The sequence below is a fragment of the Vigna unguiculata genome, chromosome 5 (genome assembly GCF_037176805.1).
Source record: "Vigna unguiculata cultivar grain cowpea cultivar isolate G323 ecotype 2 chromosome 5, ASM3717680v1, whole genome shotgun sequence".
Classification (NCBI taxonomy): Eukaryota; Viridiplantae; Streptophyta; class Magnoliopsida; order Fabales; family Fabaceae; genus Vigna; species Vigna unguiculata.
Genome location: NC_140796.1, coordinates 50,500,279 through 50,518,427, shown reverse-complemented (window position 1 = coordinate 50,518,427; position 18,149 = coordinate 50,500,279). Strand labels below are relative to the sequence as shown.

Genomic DNA, 18,149 nt, shown 5'->3' with positions numbered 1-18,149 from the left:
TCAGAAACATTAAATAACTTAAATAAATACTAATTCATGTTTGTAATGTAAGACATAATTGACTTGAAATATTTCATGTATTTTTTACATTATTTTATTATTATTTTATTGCAATTTAATTTATATAATAACTTGTAAAGTCATCTAGACAATGTTAATTTGAGTTTAAGAAAATAGGATTAAGTATGTTTTTAGTTTCTAAACTTCGACGTAAAATTGAAAATTGTTTTTGTTCTAAACTTTGATACATTTGATCTTGAAACGTTAATAATAAATGAATATACGGTCCTCCTAACCCAACTTCCTTAAATATACGCGTCATATTTTAGGATGGTGTTTGAATTGTTTATAACGTTTTAATATGTTTCAACTCAAATGTCAGACTAAAACACTATTTAACCCGCCTAAAAAATTAAGATTATTAATTTAAAGGATAATGTTAATTGAATTTTAAAATTTGAGTATCAAAATGTATCAAAGTTTATGATTTGAACGAATTTCAATTTTGTGTTCAAATTTAACAATAAAAACATATTTAACCATAAAAATAAAGTCACATTATAGATTTTAGTTAAAGACTGAATAGTAATTAATTAATTAATATGATACCTTGCACCCCAAAGAGCAAAAACGAGAAGAGTTTGAAATATTTCTGCTGCATATGTTGCAAAGAGAAGTGCTGCAACTTTTACCAGTTCCTTTGTTCCTATGCACATCAAAACCCCTCTTGTTCATAAAAAGAACGTTAAACTTATTTATTACGTACGGTTGAATCTCACTCGTGTCCAATGCATCTTTGATATCTTTGACTCTCACTACATTCTGATATGATGATCTTCTTATCTAGATGACACATATGAAACTCGTCAACATCTAACTTTCAAAATTGTTAAAATCTAATGAAGAAATACCATTAACTACTTAATAAGATTACACACTCACTTGAATTGTTCGGTGGTTCTTGTGACAGTATTTGACACAGTGTGAGCACAATGGTTTATTGCTACAATCAAAGCAATACATGTTGCATTCCCTTCTAATATATTCCGTGTGTTCTTCGCATTTAGTGAAGAATGTAGTAATTGACAAGAACTCTTCTAACCAGGGTGGCACAGCCGCAAATTCCTAAAAGAACAAATTAAAGATAGTTTAATAACACACAAAAAAATCAAAATTAGTAATTCACGAATGAACATTACCATTGCAATGACGACCAGAGAAAAAGAGAGATAGTTATGAGAACAACAAAGCTACTTGTGATAAGAAATAAGAGAGAATTAATCACACATAATAGTGTGATGAGTTTAGCAAACATATTTATATATATACACTTAAAGATATAAATATAGATATTAATATTAATATATATTGATATAAATATATAGATATAGATACAAATATATAAACATAGATAAATAAATAGATAATTAAGTGAAACAATTAATTAATTTTACTTTTAAAACTTTTAATTTTGAACTATTGAAGAGTGAATAAAGACTTAATCTTTTGGAAACGAGAAATTAAAATTTAAAGAGATAATTAAATATTTATATTTAGAATCTATTTATTTAGATAATATATCTTACTTGTAAGTTGAAAGAGATTCCTAATACTATATTTTATGATTTTATTTTATTTATCTTTTAATTTCAAAGATTAAGTTTAAAGTATCTATAACTATATATTTAAAATATCACTATACATCTATATATAAACTTTATATCTATATATAAAGATATAAAGATGATTATCTTTTTTTGAATAATTATTTATTTATAATTTATTCTTTACGATATAATTATTTATTTATTTTTTAAAAACTAATAGTTATTTTTACATATTTTTTATCAAACTCTTCTAACAGTTATTTTATTTTATTTTCTTCATCTATTCCACTCTTTCTTTAATAAATATATATTTACTTTGTATTACTTATTAATATTAAAAAATCATCAATTACTAATATCATATATATATATATATATATATATATATATATATATATATATATATATATATATATATATGTACACACATGTTTACGCCGGTTTATTTAACGTAAATATCTATTTTTAATCTTGACGTTTTGAAAAATAGTTTCGGGGTCATCTTTTAGAAAAATTAATAATTTGTGGTAGTTTCATTCAATTAGGTAGCTTTTTAAAAATTTAATTTCTTGTTTTCATTTTTTTAATTTGAAAGCTAATAAAATGTCACTAAATATAACTAATTATGTCATGATTAGACTATTTAAATCACTCTAAAAAAATAACAAAAAATATTGTGTATAAGTTGCAATAAGTCTCCTCTGTTCACGTAAAGATAGCGTAATAACCTATACACTTAAATATGAATTATTAAACAAATTTATAGAAAAATATTTATTTAATGACAGATAAAAAATGTAATTTACAAATCTCCTATGCTTTCGCAAATATAAAGTATATTAACAACATAACATTTTTTAAGCACAATTTTCTTATAACATTTTCATTGTTTATTTCATTTTTATTTTACTATGATATTTATTTATCATCCTACCTAAATATATGAAAAAACTACACTCAGCCCAATCATTTTCCAAAATATTAATTCTTAAGCGTTATGGAAATTAAATAAAAGCAGGGATGTCAGGAGTAAAAGAGGGATACAATAATGGGCCAACACAAATCACAACCATTGGGCTTTAACAGACAAAGAGAGGCTTTTACTTCTGCATCTCTGCAATTTCTCATAACACTCCCTCAAATTTTCAAAATCGGCATTTTACTTTCTATACAAGTAACTTTTGGATTGCATATATTGAAAAATTTTCGAAACAAGTTTTTCATAATTTTTAGAATGAGATTTTCGAAACAGAATTTTTGAAATGAAATTTCTAGAAAGTATGAAATGGATTCGAAAAAAAAAAAATTGAAATGAAATTTCTGAAACAAGCTTTCCAAGATAGATATAATATCCTTTGAAACAAATTTTCCAGAGCCCATGAATGTGTTTGGAAACAAATTTCTGAAATACATGAAATACGTTTTCGATTTTCAGAATGATTTTTATTTTTATTTTTTTACATTTTCTCTCTTAATTTTTTCTTTCCAGCATTCTCCCTCTGTTCTTCTCTCTCATATCCCCATTATTCTTGTTTTTGTCACCCTTTTTCGTTGTCACACTTTATAAGATGTGCTATAGATGCCCTCAAGAAAAAAAAATTAAACATACAATTTAAAAATTATTTTTTTCATAAAATTTTTTAATTATAAAAATAAATAAATTACACAATATAAAAATATTTTTTAAAGACAGGATATAAATTTTGATATTCATGGAGTCACAAAAGAAAAATATGGGAATACTGAAGAAAAAAAATGTAGGCATGGAGGAAAAAGTAACCAGAGGTTAACTATTTTACTTCACACTTCAAATAAAAGCAAACATGTTAGGAAACTTACACCACCATTTTTGGTTATTAAAAAAGGCATTTTTTTTTTAATAGACGTGTTTTCACACACTTTATCAAAAAGTAACATTAATTAAATTTTTTAACTACTTAAAATGATCTTTCATGAATTTTTGATCTTAACTATCTTCTATCATTACTTTCCGTTTCTGTTATATAAACGATTAAATATATTATTGGTGCTTTAATTTTTGATAGAAATTAAAAATAATTATTTCTTAAACTTTAGACCAGTTTAGGTCTTTAATTTTAAAAGTAGTATATTTAGTTTTTTTAATTAAATTTTTTTAAATTTATTTGACGTTTTAAACACATTTTATGATAGTATTTAAGTTGTTTATATTATTTAACTCATTTTCGTTTCAATATTTACTTAAAAATGTGGTTAAAACATCAAATAAACTTAACGAAATATGATTAAAAGAACTAAATTCATCCATTTATTAAAGATGGATGACTAAATTTATCTAAAATTTCAAAAATGAACTAATTCCAATTTTAACTAAAGACAAAAACATATTTAATCTTTATATAAATTGAAATTTAATATTATTGAATAAAAAAAATGAGAAAAAATAATTACTTTTAATTTTTGTATTATAGAAATTTTTTATTCAATTCTGTTTCCCTTATCTTCAAAGAAGAGATTGCAGAGATCATGCTTCCAATATGTGTGTACTGTATACATTCATTATGATATGATAGGCACGCTCTCAGCACATAGCACGCCTTCATCAAACTTCTTCATAGTCTATTTTGTAACCCATTCAATAAACAACAAAATCTTATGATTATTTGTTATACCTTTTATTGAGAATTTTTTATATATTTTCTTGAATTTATTGTTTTGAGTAATATAAAAAATGAATTTAATTTATTATTTTTTATTTGTATAGCTTTTTTATTTAAATGTTAATATTTTTTAAGTTAATGTTAATATCATTTAAGAAGTTATACGTGTTAAAATGAGTCAATGTCTACTTTGAGACCTGATTTGACATATAGCATATTTCAAATTTTAACCCATGAAATTTTTAAACAATTTAATATGTTACATCTTGCAAATAACTTTAATGTTAATTTAATGAAAGTCAAATTTACTTTATTTAAAAAATATTAAATTTTAATTAAGGAAAAAGAAATATAGATAGAAAAATCAAATTGTTAATTTAATATATATAAAATTCAAACACCATGTAAAATTTAAATTTAATGGTTTATTTAATAAGTAAATTTTAGAGAAAAATGATGAGTAAAATAAAGTTGAAGTGTTCGGAAGAGAAAACCTTATCCATAAATTATTTTAAATTATTAAGATTCACTATATTATTATTTTTATTTTTCCCGTTACCTATACTCTCCTTATTGTGTACTATGTAATTTTCATGGTGCCATGCCATTATTACAACTAGAAGGATATTTGAAGGTATATGATTACTAAGCAACATGCGTGAAACTCAAGAAAAGTTGCTAATAAAAATAAACTTTTTTTTTTCTTTTGACTTACTTTACAGACAATTTAATATGTTACATCTTGCAAATAACTTTAATGTTAATTTAATGAAAGTAAAATTTACTTTATTTAAAAAAATATTAAATTTTAATCTACACTATAACATCACGATAATGGAAATGATAGTAAAAAAAATTGTACACACGAGTATTCATAGATAAAATTAGATAAGAAATGGATATTATAAAAATATCTGTAAATAATGGTAGCAAATAATATACGTGAGACGGATACGAGTATCATAATATCTGTATTTGTAAATATCTATAATCGTTATACTATAATTTAAATTAGAAAAATGATTAAAATACTAATACATTAATTTTAAATGAGTTATTTTTTGTTAATTATTTTTAAAAAATTTTAACTTTTTTTGTAAATTGTGATACAACACTACTTAAATGGATTATGTACATTTTGTTTAAAATTTATAAATTTTATGTATTGTATTTTTATTTGAATATATAGTTAAAATATATTGTTATATATTAAATTTTTATTTTGTAAATACCTGACTCGTGGATATTAAGAAAATATGTAGGTACCTATATAATGTATGTCCACACAAATATAAATACAGATACAGAACACATATTTATACGACGAATAAATACTAAAGAATTAGTACTTATATAATAATATCCTATAGGTCGTTGACATTTCTAAATGTTACACTGATAATTGGGGTGATTAGATATTTTATTTATGTGCATTGAATATTTTGTATTTATGTTAAATAAAATTTTAATCGCTTATTTTGACAGAGAGCTTGTATTTCTCTATTTAAAAGCTTCACACTTTTAGTCTAATCATTAGTTTTTTATCTAAATTTATAAATGTTCTATTTCTTTTATTTTGTTTATTTGATTAAATCGTAAACCCAATTATTTAAAATGCAAGAAATATAAAAATATGATTAAATATTGATATCTTAGAATTAGAGAAACAAAATTATGGATTTAACCAAATAAAGGAACTAAAATTATTTTATGTGTATATATTATGACTTTCGTTGAAACTTCTCAGTAGTTAATTCTTTTGTGTTTTATTAATATACTGATTTGTTATGGAATTTAATCAATTAGAAACAAATAAAAAAATTCCAAAGAAAGATTAAAAAATTACAATAAAGATTTTTTATTTTGTTACTATTTTTTCTGTTTTTTTTGCAGACCTTGTATATTTGTTATTGTTTCTTGACAGGAAAAGCAAATTTAATAAAATAAATGAATTCTATTTATTTACAAACTAAGTCAGCCCGATTTATTGAAATTGTAAGCTGAGCATAATTACGCCTTAACAGGTGTTGAAGTAGACTCCGTTGGCAAGGTTTCCAATTTCACATTAATTTGTCAAAACCCTCTTTTAAACTAAGAGTGAAAATGATATACACTTAGGAAATTAGCATATATAACTGCAGAGACATGTTAAAGATATTAAAGTAATAGATATTATATATATAAAGTTTTGAATTTTAAAGGAATGAAATTTAATTATAAATAAAAATGTATTTTGAACCAATTTATAAATTTTTTAAATAATTTAAAGTATATGTTTTAAACTTAAATAAAGTGGATGTTACTTTTTTTGTTGTTGTATGCATGTCATGTTACACGAGCTTCCAAAAACATAACTAACATTCCATGGTCAAAATTGTAGACTAAAAAAGAGAGAGTAAACTTAATATTTAGAAAGCGCGTTCAGTTAGTGCCTACTTTCATTTTCAGTTTCTCGGTGCACAAAGCTTTCAACACATCAACTCACTAAACTGGTCCTATTTGTTTGGTGGAAAAAAAAATGCTTATCATTACATATCTTATTTATAAGGACAGTGTAATTTGTGAACATTTTTAATAAATAAGATTTTTCTAGTAGCAAGTTTGGATTTGCTAAAGTTGTAGTTCCCTAAGAAGAATTTTATTAGCTCCAAGAAAATTTAAAATTAGAAGAAAAAATTATATAATTTTTTTTCAAAATTTTAATTATTAAAAATTTGTGACAAACACATTAATTTTCAAAATCTTTTCACTATTTTTTTTATTTCTTAATGTTAATTTAAATATTAAATAAGTTATGTTGGAAATCCTATATATTGATTAAAGAGAAGAAAATTCACGGTAAATGAAATCACTCGTCAAGAGATGTTTTAACTTTATAATTTATATTCTCATATATTATCACTGGTATCTTAAAGTTATTATTATCATTAGGATTAAATATGTTTTTGGTCTCTTAACTCTTACTCAATTTTGAAATTAGTCAATTTTAAAATTTTGGACCAATTTATTCCTTCATCTTTCAAAATATGTGGATTTAGTCTTTTTAATCAAATTTTATTAGGTTTATTTGATGTTTCATATGTATTTCAAGATTGTATTTGAGTTATTTATATTGTTTGACACATTTTTAATGTTAAGTTAAATATTATTATAAAACGTGCTTGAAATATCAAATAAACTTAACAAAAATTGATTAAAATGACTAAATTCACGTATTTTGAAAGATGAAAGACTAAATTAGTCAAAAGTTTCAAAATGGACTAATTCCAAAATTAATCGAAAGTTAATGGACAAAAATATATTTAACCCTTATCATTATTATTTTCAATAAAAATCTCAAGCATAATATTAATGTTTCGGAAACTATAAGGTTCAATGTTAGTTAACCCATCAATTGATCAATATTAAATATCAAATAAACTTAATAAAATTTGATTAAAATGACTAAATTCACGTATTTTGAAAGATGAAAGATTAAACTAGTCCAAAATTTTAAAATGGAGTAATTCCAAAATTCACTGAAAGTCAGATATCAAAAACATATTTAACCCTTATTATTATTATTCTCAATAAAAATCTCAAGCATTGTATTAATGTTTCGGAAACTATAAGGTTCAATGTTAGTTAACCCATCAATTGATCAATCTTACAAAGGCTGACATGTAAGCACCTCATGAATAAACCAGAAAAAAAAACTCACTTGCACTGACTATCACACGCTATATATACACTACAAAATATTCACTTGGTATCTGAAATAGGAAAGATCCTCAAAGACACTGTTATTCTCCTTTCTTGCAATGGAACACCACTTTTCCTTTCTGTTTCAATTTTTTCTTTTCATTTTTCTCACGTATTTCACTTCAATAAATTCTGTGAAAATTCCAAGGTTGAGTTCCATTCCTACATGGGATACAAGCTTGCACCACCCTGCAACTTTGGATGCTAAAACTTCCACAGATAAAATCAACACATTTTACTACAAACAGGTTCTTGATCACTTCAACTATAGGCCCCAAAGTTACAGAACTTTTCAACAAAGATATCTCATCAATTTCAAGTACTGGGGTGGTGCCAATTCCAGTGCTCCAATATTAGCCTTTTTCGGTGCAGAAGAAGCAATAGATCATTCCCCAGAAGGCATAGCATTTCTCACTGATAACGCTGCTTCCTTGAATGCTCTCTTGGTGTACATAGAGGTATTCAAATTTTACAGAACTCTTTTCTTTTTTCAATATTCAAAAGGAACATTGAGTTTGACACTTAGCAACCTTAACTTCCTCATCAGCACCGTTATTATGGGAAATCAATACCATTTGGATCGAGGGAAGAAGCGTTTAAGAATGCAAGCACCATTGGATATTTCAACTCAGCTCAAGCAATAGCAGATTATGCAGCAGTTCTCATACATGTTAAGAAGACATTGCATGCACCAAATTCCCCGGTGATTGTTATTGGAGGATCATATGGTGGAAGTTAGTCCCTAAAACATTCACACTCTTCTACTTATTATGTTCTCTGATATACGTAGAAAACAGAGAAATATAAAAAGAAGAATATCGTGTATTATTTATTGTATATAAATTTTTTAACAGAAGTGTATGATATAATACACAAAATTAACCTTAAAAGTAAAAAAAAAAAAATGAGTTTAAAACATGGATTAGTGATAACAGTTTATTCATATTTATGTTGCTGATATTGTTTATTATATCACATGCAGTGCTTGCTTCATGGTTTAGGCTCAAATATCCTCACATGGCAATTGGTGCTCTGGCCTCATCAGCTCCAATCCTCTACTTTGATGATATTACACCGCAAGATGGTTACTACTCTGTTGTTTCAAGGGATTTTAGAGTAATTTACCATGTTTTTCTTTATTTATTTAATTTTATCATGAAATATATCATAAAAAAGGTGACTTAATAATGAGGAGTTGGTTTCTGCAGGAAGCCAGTGAAACATGCTACCAAACTATATTGAAGTCGTGGTCTGAAATTGACAGAGTAGCTTCTCAGCCAAAGGGTCTTCCCCTTCTTAGCCAGAGATTCAACACTTGCAGGTATAAAAACTCTTGCTTAATGTTAGAAGTTCGACGTCGATTAAAAATAAAACGATATACAAGTCGATTTTGTAAGGTTGAAATTCATCGTAATAATTCAGTTCTTGCTACAGACCCTTAAAGAAGTCTTCTGAGTTGAAAGATTACCTGGAAACTATGTATGCTTCTGCTGCTCAATACAATCATCCACCAAGATATCCTGTTACAGTGATTTGTGGTGGCATTGATAAAGGTTCATTTGGAAATGATATCTTGAGTAAGATCTATGCAGGGGTGGTGGCTTTAAGGGGAAACACCACTTGCAAAGTTAATGCTCCTTCTAATGAATCTGAGACAGCTCTGGGTTGGAGATGGCAGGTAAAGATCATTGCATTTTTCTTTCTGAATAACATAGATTATAAATGTCAGGTTTTACAGAGAGAGTTTCACTAGGGAGAACAACACCAATGAGATCTGAGCCTAACCACATAAGACACTGACACCACTCTCAACCCAAAACCTTAAGGCAATGGGTTTATGGGTCTTTATTTTTATATAGTGCTCTACTTTCTCATTTCTGGTCAATGTGGAACTTAGACTCACACTTGTATTCCTAACAATAAACACAACAAAAAAATCATTTTCACTTTCGGTATGTGGGGGAACTTTCTAAAATCAAATTACCCCACTTTTAAAAATTTGCTTGGACTATACTTTTAAAAATATGTGTGGAATTTGCTTTTAAAAATTGTCCACATTTTAGTTGACTTGGTTTAAGTCATTCAAATTAGAAGTATGGGTTTTTCTTCTAGTAGAACAAAAATGATGGAGACCCTAATGGCTGTAGATAGTCATGGATAAATAGAAGATAAATTATTAATGTGATTTAGCAGAAAAAATGGGAAATGTATATTTACATATGCATTATTAGGTCACAATGAAAGAAGAAGAAAAGAAAAGAGAAAGAAGAAAACAGAGAAAAATAAGTAAAATAAGAAAATTTACTATTTAAAATGTCACAAAATATATAAAAAATGAAGAAGACAAATAGAAAAATAGCAACTTCCAATACTATCAAACCATCTAAGTATGTTATAGATTAAGTAAGTCATACACCATGATACTGTCTAAAAATATTTTAGACCATCTATAAATAACAAACAAACATTTCATTTAAGAACAAGATTTTTAACACTCATGTCCTTATTCAATTAACGATCTCTTTTATTTTATTAAAAAACGTAATTATAACCAATTTTTGTTGTAAAAGTAAAATAATAGTTTAGATTTGACCAAAATATATATGTAGACTATATCATTTAGTAAATTTGTATATTCATTAAGTTATTAAAGAGTTTTTCTTTTTCTTAAAGTTTTAGTTCTTTATGTTTAAAATAAACTTATATTTTTATAATTTTAAATTGATTATTCCACTCATCTAAAAATATGATTTATCCTTTCTATTCAATTGTCCGATAAAATATTTTAAAATATATATAATATAGAGTATTTCATAATAACAAAAACAAACAAAATAAATTGACTTGTAATCTATTAACTATACATAAGTACAATATTTAACATGTTAGGATTTAAGGCTTTAGTCCCTCAATCCGAAACTTTAAATCCTAACTTATTAACATAAATTGTTTTACTAACTATAGTTTTTCTTGAGATTGACTAAGAAATTAATGAAAAAGGTTTTATATTAAAAATGAAATGTTTTATATATATATATATATATATATATATATATATATATATATATATATATATATATATATATCCTAATTTATAATATGAAGTTATGGTTGCATTGATTCAGACATGTAGTGAAATGGTGATACCCGTCGGCATAGGAAAGAATTCCATGTTCCAACCACAACCTTATAGCTTCAAGAGTTTAGCCGATGAGTGCAAGAAACTTTATGGTGTCTCACCTCGTCCTCATTGGGTCACTACTTACTATGGTGGTCATGTAAGTCTTTTCTTTTTTCTCTTTTATGTAAAAATTATAACCTTTAAATAATTTAAGTGAGTTTAAGTTCTCTATTTAGTAAAATACAGAAATTTTAATCATATAAATAAAGATCATGTTGATGTTTTGTGGTGGGTGATGACAGAATATAAAGTTGATCCTTCAAAAGTTTGGGAGCAACATCATCTTCTCTAATGGACTAAGAGACCCTTACAGCATTGGCGGGTAAATAATTTATCTGAAGTAAATGATAATTACTTTGGTAAATTGATTAATAAAAATATTCTAAAACAAATTTTGTATAAATCTTGTATTAATATAAATTCAGGGTTCTGGAGAACATATCAGACACTCTTGTTGCCATCCATGCAGTTAATGGTATGATTTATAATTCTGTTTCCATTTCAGTTCTCTCCCTCAAACTAGGGTATAATATTTGAGTTAACATTGAAACAAAAATGTGTAAGGTGTAAACAATTCAAATACTATCATGAAATATGTTTGAAACGTAAGATAAACTTAACAAAATTTAGTTAAAAAGACTAAATTCACGCATTTTTAAAGATGAATGACTAGATTGGTCAAAAGTTATGAAGAGAGACTAATTCCAAATTTTACTGAAACTTGAGGGATTAAAAATATATTTAACCCATAATTTTATCTCACTTTTTAAAAATAAAAAACAAATATATATTATTTTATTCCAAAAATTTTGGAGGAAGAAAAATTGAAAAGCTACTTCAACCTTTGACCAATGTTATTTTTTCAGGATCTCACTGCTTGGATATTTTGGGTGCAAATGCAAATCATGGTGATCCAAAATGGTTGGTTGAAATGAGGAAGAAAGAGATAAACATCATGAAAGGGTGGATCACCCAATATTATGTTGATCTTCAAGCACTCAAAGAGACTAAAAAAATGTAGATGCAGAGTGAAAACAAGTTATTCTCACATAACTTTCTTTTCACTTTTGAGAATGTAAGATAATAATTTTCTTTAGATGAAAATATGCTATCGAGTTTCTTTATTTTTAAGAATTTAAATTTTACATTTTAAAATTTCCTAATATTCTCGTGATAAGTATCTCATATTTTTCGGAATGAAAATTAGTGTTTAACATAATCTGTGCTTAGAGGTGAGCATACTAAGTCTTCCTAGGAAAGTTCTAGACTAAAAATATAAAAGTTTAGTCATTTTAAAAATCTAACTATGAATTGTCAAATAAAAAATTATCTGCCCAAGATATAATATAACGTGTATTTTCACCTAAAAAATAGTTTCTAGGTTATATTTACTTATAAATAATTTATATTAAATGAAAAATACTCTATAGCAACTATTTAAATATTAAAAAAAAATACTTAAATTATATATATATATATATATATATATATATTCTGTTTTTACTCATCCATTTTATTTATTAATATTAATTACATTCTTTATATTAAATTTTTAAAAACTGCGAGAGTTTACACAATTTTTCATTAAAATTATTTTAACTCAAGATAAACAAAATCATGGTAGAAAAGTCGCAAATCAAATATCTTCAAAAGCCCATACAAAACAGATCAAATTCCAAATACCTTCCTCTAAATGATTCACATGAGTTATTTCTATATTGTTTTTCCCTAAATTATAAATAAATTTATCCAATAAAATTTAATGTAAGATTATCTATTATCGTTCAAAGTTATTATTATATGTTTCTATAGGAAAGATATATAGATATATAATAAATATATAAATATAGATATAAATATAAATATTTTTTTTTACTCATGGATTTAAAATGCAATTCTTTATTCAAATAACTCAATGCAAATTATTAACTTATTAGTATCATGCATTTAATTTAATCTTTTGAAAACTATAAATTTTAAAGAGGTAAGTAAATATTTTATATTTTGAATATTTATTGGTAACTTAATCTTTTTATTTGTTTTGTTTATATTTAGTTATTATAATTATCTTAAGAAAAAGATTTTTACAATATCATATAAATATAAATCACTATATATACAGAAAATATGTTGCCTTTTATCTATAATAATATATCTATAATTATCATCGTATATCATATATATATATATATATATATATATATATATATATATATATATATATATAAAAGTAAATAAATAAATAAATAAGATTTTCTATTTTGTATTATTATTTCTTAATTTTATAATATAATTATTCGTTAAATTTTTAAAAATTATTAATTCCTTTTATATATTTTTTATAAAATTGTTTTTTTTTCATTCAATTCTTTTATTTTATTTATTTTTAATAAATATAAATTTATTTTGTATATTAAATTAATAATTTTATAATATTATATTATTATTATCTACTAATATAATATTATTTATATTTAAAAAATGCATCCATATGTTTACCCGGTGATAATTAATTTTAATTGTTATTTGAAATTTTTGCCGTGACCATCACATAATTGTCAGAGTTACGCAGTTTTATCTATAGTTATTATCTAATTATTTAAACAAGTGTCACAACTTCAACATAAGTTGGTTGGATTGATAAATAACATTTTAAATTAAATATCAATAATACCATTATATTTAAGGAAACAAAAAGATTTTATTTATATAATTAACAAATAATTATACATTATTTAATAAGGTTTACCTTATTTTAAATAAATTACATGAAAAGGTATGTAAATACAAAAAGTTTATGAAAGAAACTTTATCAATCATTCGACGCTCCTTACTCTAAAACTTAATTAATTTCAAAAAATAAGTATAACAAATATGTCTTTTATTAAAAAAAAAACATATGTTATTTTCAAGAACTCTATTTAGTTAAACATTAAATGCATGTGATTCAAAGAAATAAGTTTTTTCATCTTTTTGAACAGCAAGTTAATTATGTCTTACTTTTGTTCTCTTATTTTTTTTAATGGAATCATTTCGTAAAATATTTTTCTTCATTAAATTAACTGAAGCATTTATCTAAGTTATTCAACAAAATAAAAATTAAATAATATATCTTACTTGTAAGTTGAAATTGAGATCTAAAATTATAATTAATGGACTTGATTTTAATTAATTTTAATTTTAAAGCTTAAGTTTGACGTATTTATTTAATGTAAGTATTTGTTTTTAATCTTGAAGTTTTGAAATATACTCTGGAGGCGTTAAGTCTCCACTAAAAAAAATAATTTGTTGTTTAGATGTTCTTCACCTTATCAATTCTTTACTTAAATTTCCCAGAAAAATCACCTATTAGTTCACAAGAAAAATGAAATGTTGAAAAATAAACTGGTCCATTTTGAAAATAAAAAATAACCTTTTGTTTATGGATGATGTAAGCCCCATTTCAGTTTTTTTTTTTTTTTTGGTTTGGGCCTAGCCATTCGTGGGCCTAAGACCAGTCCATTAAGGGGGCCCCAAGACCCCCTTCTGCTTTCTCGTTTCACTTGTCTTCGTTGAAGCTGTCTCCTTATCCCCTCTTGTTCTTCTGCTAGGAACTCTGCTAGGGCACGAAATTGTCCATCTCGGAGCTAGCAAGACTCATACTTCTCCAGGTAAGCTGAGCTAATAGGCCTTTTGGTCCCTTCTTTTCATTCCTTCACTGTTGAAAAATGTTAGTCAAGTTAGAGTTAAAGTTTTCTAACTTCGTCTTTTGCAAATCCTGATGTTTCAGCTCACTGCCTTGGCCTTGGAACTGAAGTAACCCTTAGTTTCGAGTTTGTTTTCGTTTGGTTAGCCTCTGAGCAAGGTAAGGGAAGCTAGGGTAATCGTCTCCTTAAGTGTTTTTACCTATTCTGAACGAGTCTTGTGTTTTGGTGTTTGAATCTTGTGGCTTGATGTATGAAGTTGGTTGCTGGGTGTGTGTGTTCGACCAGATGAGAGAATGCATGTACTGGCAGGTGAGAAACCTGCTAATCTCGCCCAAGCGGGTAACCCTCGCCCAGGCGAGAATAGCAGGGACTCACCCCTGAATTTCATCTCGAATGGTCGCCTAGGCGACAAGCATGATTTTTGAGCGAGGCACAGTCTCGCCTAGGCGAGACGCTGTCGCCTGAGCGAGAATTCGATGAAATTCTTGCAGAGGTCACTGTTGGACCCTCGCCTAGGCGAGAAGGGGTCGCCTGAGCGAAAACGCCTGGGCGAGGATCTTCAGCTTAGGCGAGAATTCGTGACAAGGGCTGCTGTGTTGGTTGATGATACTCCATGCTTATGTTAATTACTTTCCTTATTCATAGTATGTGATCATGCTTAATATGTGTGCTTAATTTGAACTGAAAAGTAGTCATTGTTATGTATGATTTATGTTTTGAATGTTGGAAGATATATTGTTATGCATGTGATGAGCATGAGTACAGAAACATGATATTCTTGAGTGTCTGAATGCACTGAATTTGGGTGATGGATAGGCATGTGATATGTGTTGAGAGGGAGTTTCATGGGGAAAACTCCTAGTGATATATATGTATATAGGTATGTATGTATGTATGTATGTATAAGTGCATGCCTAGTGTATACCTTGATATAGGAGATGTCTAGATAAAGGAAGGTATCCTGAACTCTAATAGACCTTCACGCTCACGTAGAGCAGAATGGTTTATGTGGTGAGAGTGGCAGGAGGTCCTAGTCTTGGGACAGTTTGGGCCCGAGACATTAATGAATTAACCCTGTGTGTGGTTGGGTGATAACCCCTTGCGTCTAGACTCTGCAGAGTTTAGAAACCAGCACAGGTGCATACTTCCTTTAGAATTCTATATCAAGTGTATGATCCGGATATCGAGTCATAGGAACTTGCATTTGTCTGCCCTTTCACGATTGGAATGTTTATAAGTTCATTAATAATAATCTGCTTTGCCTTGTACATGTTTTATAATATGTTAATGACGTTTGCACTAGCTCACCCCTTTGCATTTTATGTATGTTCCTGTACTGTCTTTTCTTTGCGATGATCACCTCTTGGTGGGAGCAGATGGGGCAAATCCTGGTGGTAGATCCGATGGGGGCAGTGGTGCTACATAGCTGGACCTGTTTCTTGTGGCTCCTAGGAATGACGTTTTGGCTCTAGATCTGTTATAAAACTCTTGTCCTAGGACAATGTCTCTTTTGAAAACTATCTTTTCTTTTGGCTTTTAATTGTGGTTAAGGCACTGTGATTCTGCCCAAGACTTTTACATGTTTATGGATGATTGTAACAGTGATTTTCCCTAAGTACTTCTTTTGATTTCCCTGTTCATATGTATATAGCTATGTTACGTGGTTATTCGGTAGAATTAAATCTACTTAAATGGGATGTCACAGATGAGATAGTAGAATAAGTCACTGAGCAAATATTTATGTTGAACATTTGAAAAACCATTTGAACCTTAATTAGTTCATAGATGAGATAGTAGATTGACTACTACTAAATTTGAGCATTTGATAAAAAAAAAATGTAGAGCAAAGCATAATATTGTAAAAATTAAACAAAATAATTAAATTCTCAATGCCAACTTTGTTAAGATAGTTCATATTCATTATGTTTAATAAGAAAATTTTAATTAACTCCACATGCAGATTGCGAAGAATGAGTGGATAAATACAAGTGATAAAATATTTTAGCTAATAAAAATGAATAATGAAAATCTGCAAATACTTTGATATAATTAATTTGGATCCCTAATAGAAAGGTGCCCTAAAAGGTATTCCCTTTCTTTTTCTTTTTCTTGAATTTGATGTATTTGATCCACTCTTTTCTTTTAATGCTAATATTTTGCTGTTTTTCTCTTCTTGTATCTCCTTTAAACGTTCTTCAGTAGTTTTTCTTTGGTCAATGCTCCCACGCTCACTCCTCTTTGTCCATGCAAACTGTTATCATATATACACACTAAATCATTATTATGGTTAAATAAATTGGAAAAAAAATGCGCAGACATAATAAAATTTGATTAAAAGAACTAAACTCATACATTTATAAAGTTAGAGGACTAAATTGAATTAAAATTTTTAAAAATAAACTAATTTTAATTTTTATTGAATTGAAAATTAAGGAATCAAAAATATATCGAACCCTTTAATAATTAATATTATACCTTACACCCCAAAGAGCAAAAGTTAGTAGAATTTGAAATATTTCTTCCGCACACGTTGCATAGAAAACTATGTTTGCAACTTTTACCAGTTCCTTTATTCATATGCACGTCAAAACCTTTCTTGTTTAGAAAAACAACCTTAGACTTATTAATTATGTACGATTGAATTCCACTTATGTCCAACTCATTTTGGATATCTTTGACTCTCACGACATTTTGATACGATGATCTTCTTATCTGCATGACATTTATTGAACTCATCAACATTTAATTTTTCAAAAATTGTTAAAATCTAATGAAGAAATACAACTAACTTCTAAATAAATCACACACTCACTTGAATTGTTCGATGGTTCTTGTGATGGTATTTGACACACTTTAAGCACAATGGTTTGTCACTATGACAATCAACACAATACATGTTGCATTCCCTTTTGATATATTCACTGTGTTCTTCACATTTGGAGAAAAAATCACCAATTGACAAGAACACTTCTAGCCAAGATGGCACAACGACAAATTCCTAGAAGAAAAAATTTAAAATAGTTTAATAACACAAAAAATTCAACATTTATTTGTAATTCACAAATTAACATTACCATTGTCATGACGAATTCCAAAGAGATAGCTACGAGAACAACACACTTATGTGTTATACGAAAATAAAGAGAATCAATCGCATATAACTTTGTAGCGAGTTTTGCAAACATTTATATTTATAAGGAGAAAGATAGATAAATATATAGATATAAATACATATAGATATAGATATATAGATATAGATTATGGATAAAGATAAAGATATAATATAGATATAGAT

At 26.5% G+C, this 18,149-nt stretch overlaps 1 protein-coding gene and 1 long non-coding RNA gene across 2 annotated transcripts; both read left to right on the top strand.

Annotated features, from left to right (window-relative positions):
• Window positions 1-8,011: 8,011 nt before the first annotated feature.
• On the top strand, window positions 8,012-12,331 carry LOC114184312 (uncharacterized). Its single transcript, XM_028071612.2, has 9 exons — window positions 8,012-8,445; window positions 8,535-8,721; window positions 8,970-9,103; window positions 9,196-9,308; window positions 9,422-9,665; window positions 11,113-11,265; window positions 11,411-11,490; window positions 11,594-11,643; window positions 12,035-12,331. Exons 1-9 carry the CDS (start codon window positions 8,047-8,049, stop codon window positions 12,187-12,189), a joined length of 1,515 nt encoding a protein of 504 aa, XP_027927413.1. The 5' UTR covers window positions 8,012-8,046; the 3' UTR covers window positions 12,190-12,331.
• A 2,398-nt stretch (window positions 12,332-14,729) lies between these two features.
• Window positions 14,730-16,482, top strand: LOC114183278 (uncharacterized). The gene is made up of 3 exons (XR_003604321.1): window positions 14,730-14,818; window positions 14,938-15,012; window positions 16,231-16,482. It is a non-coding gene; the product is annotated as an uncharacterized LOC114183278 (long non-coding RNA).
• Window positions 16,483-18,149: the final 1,667 nt, after the last annotated feature.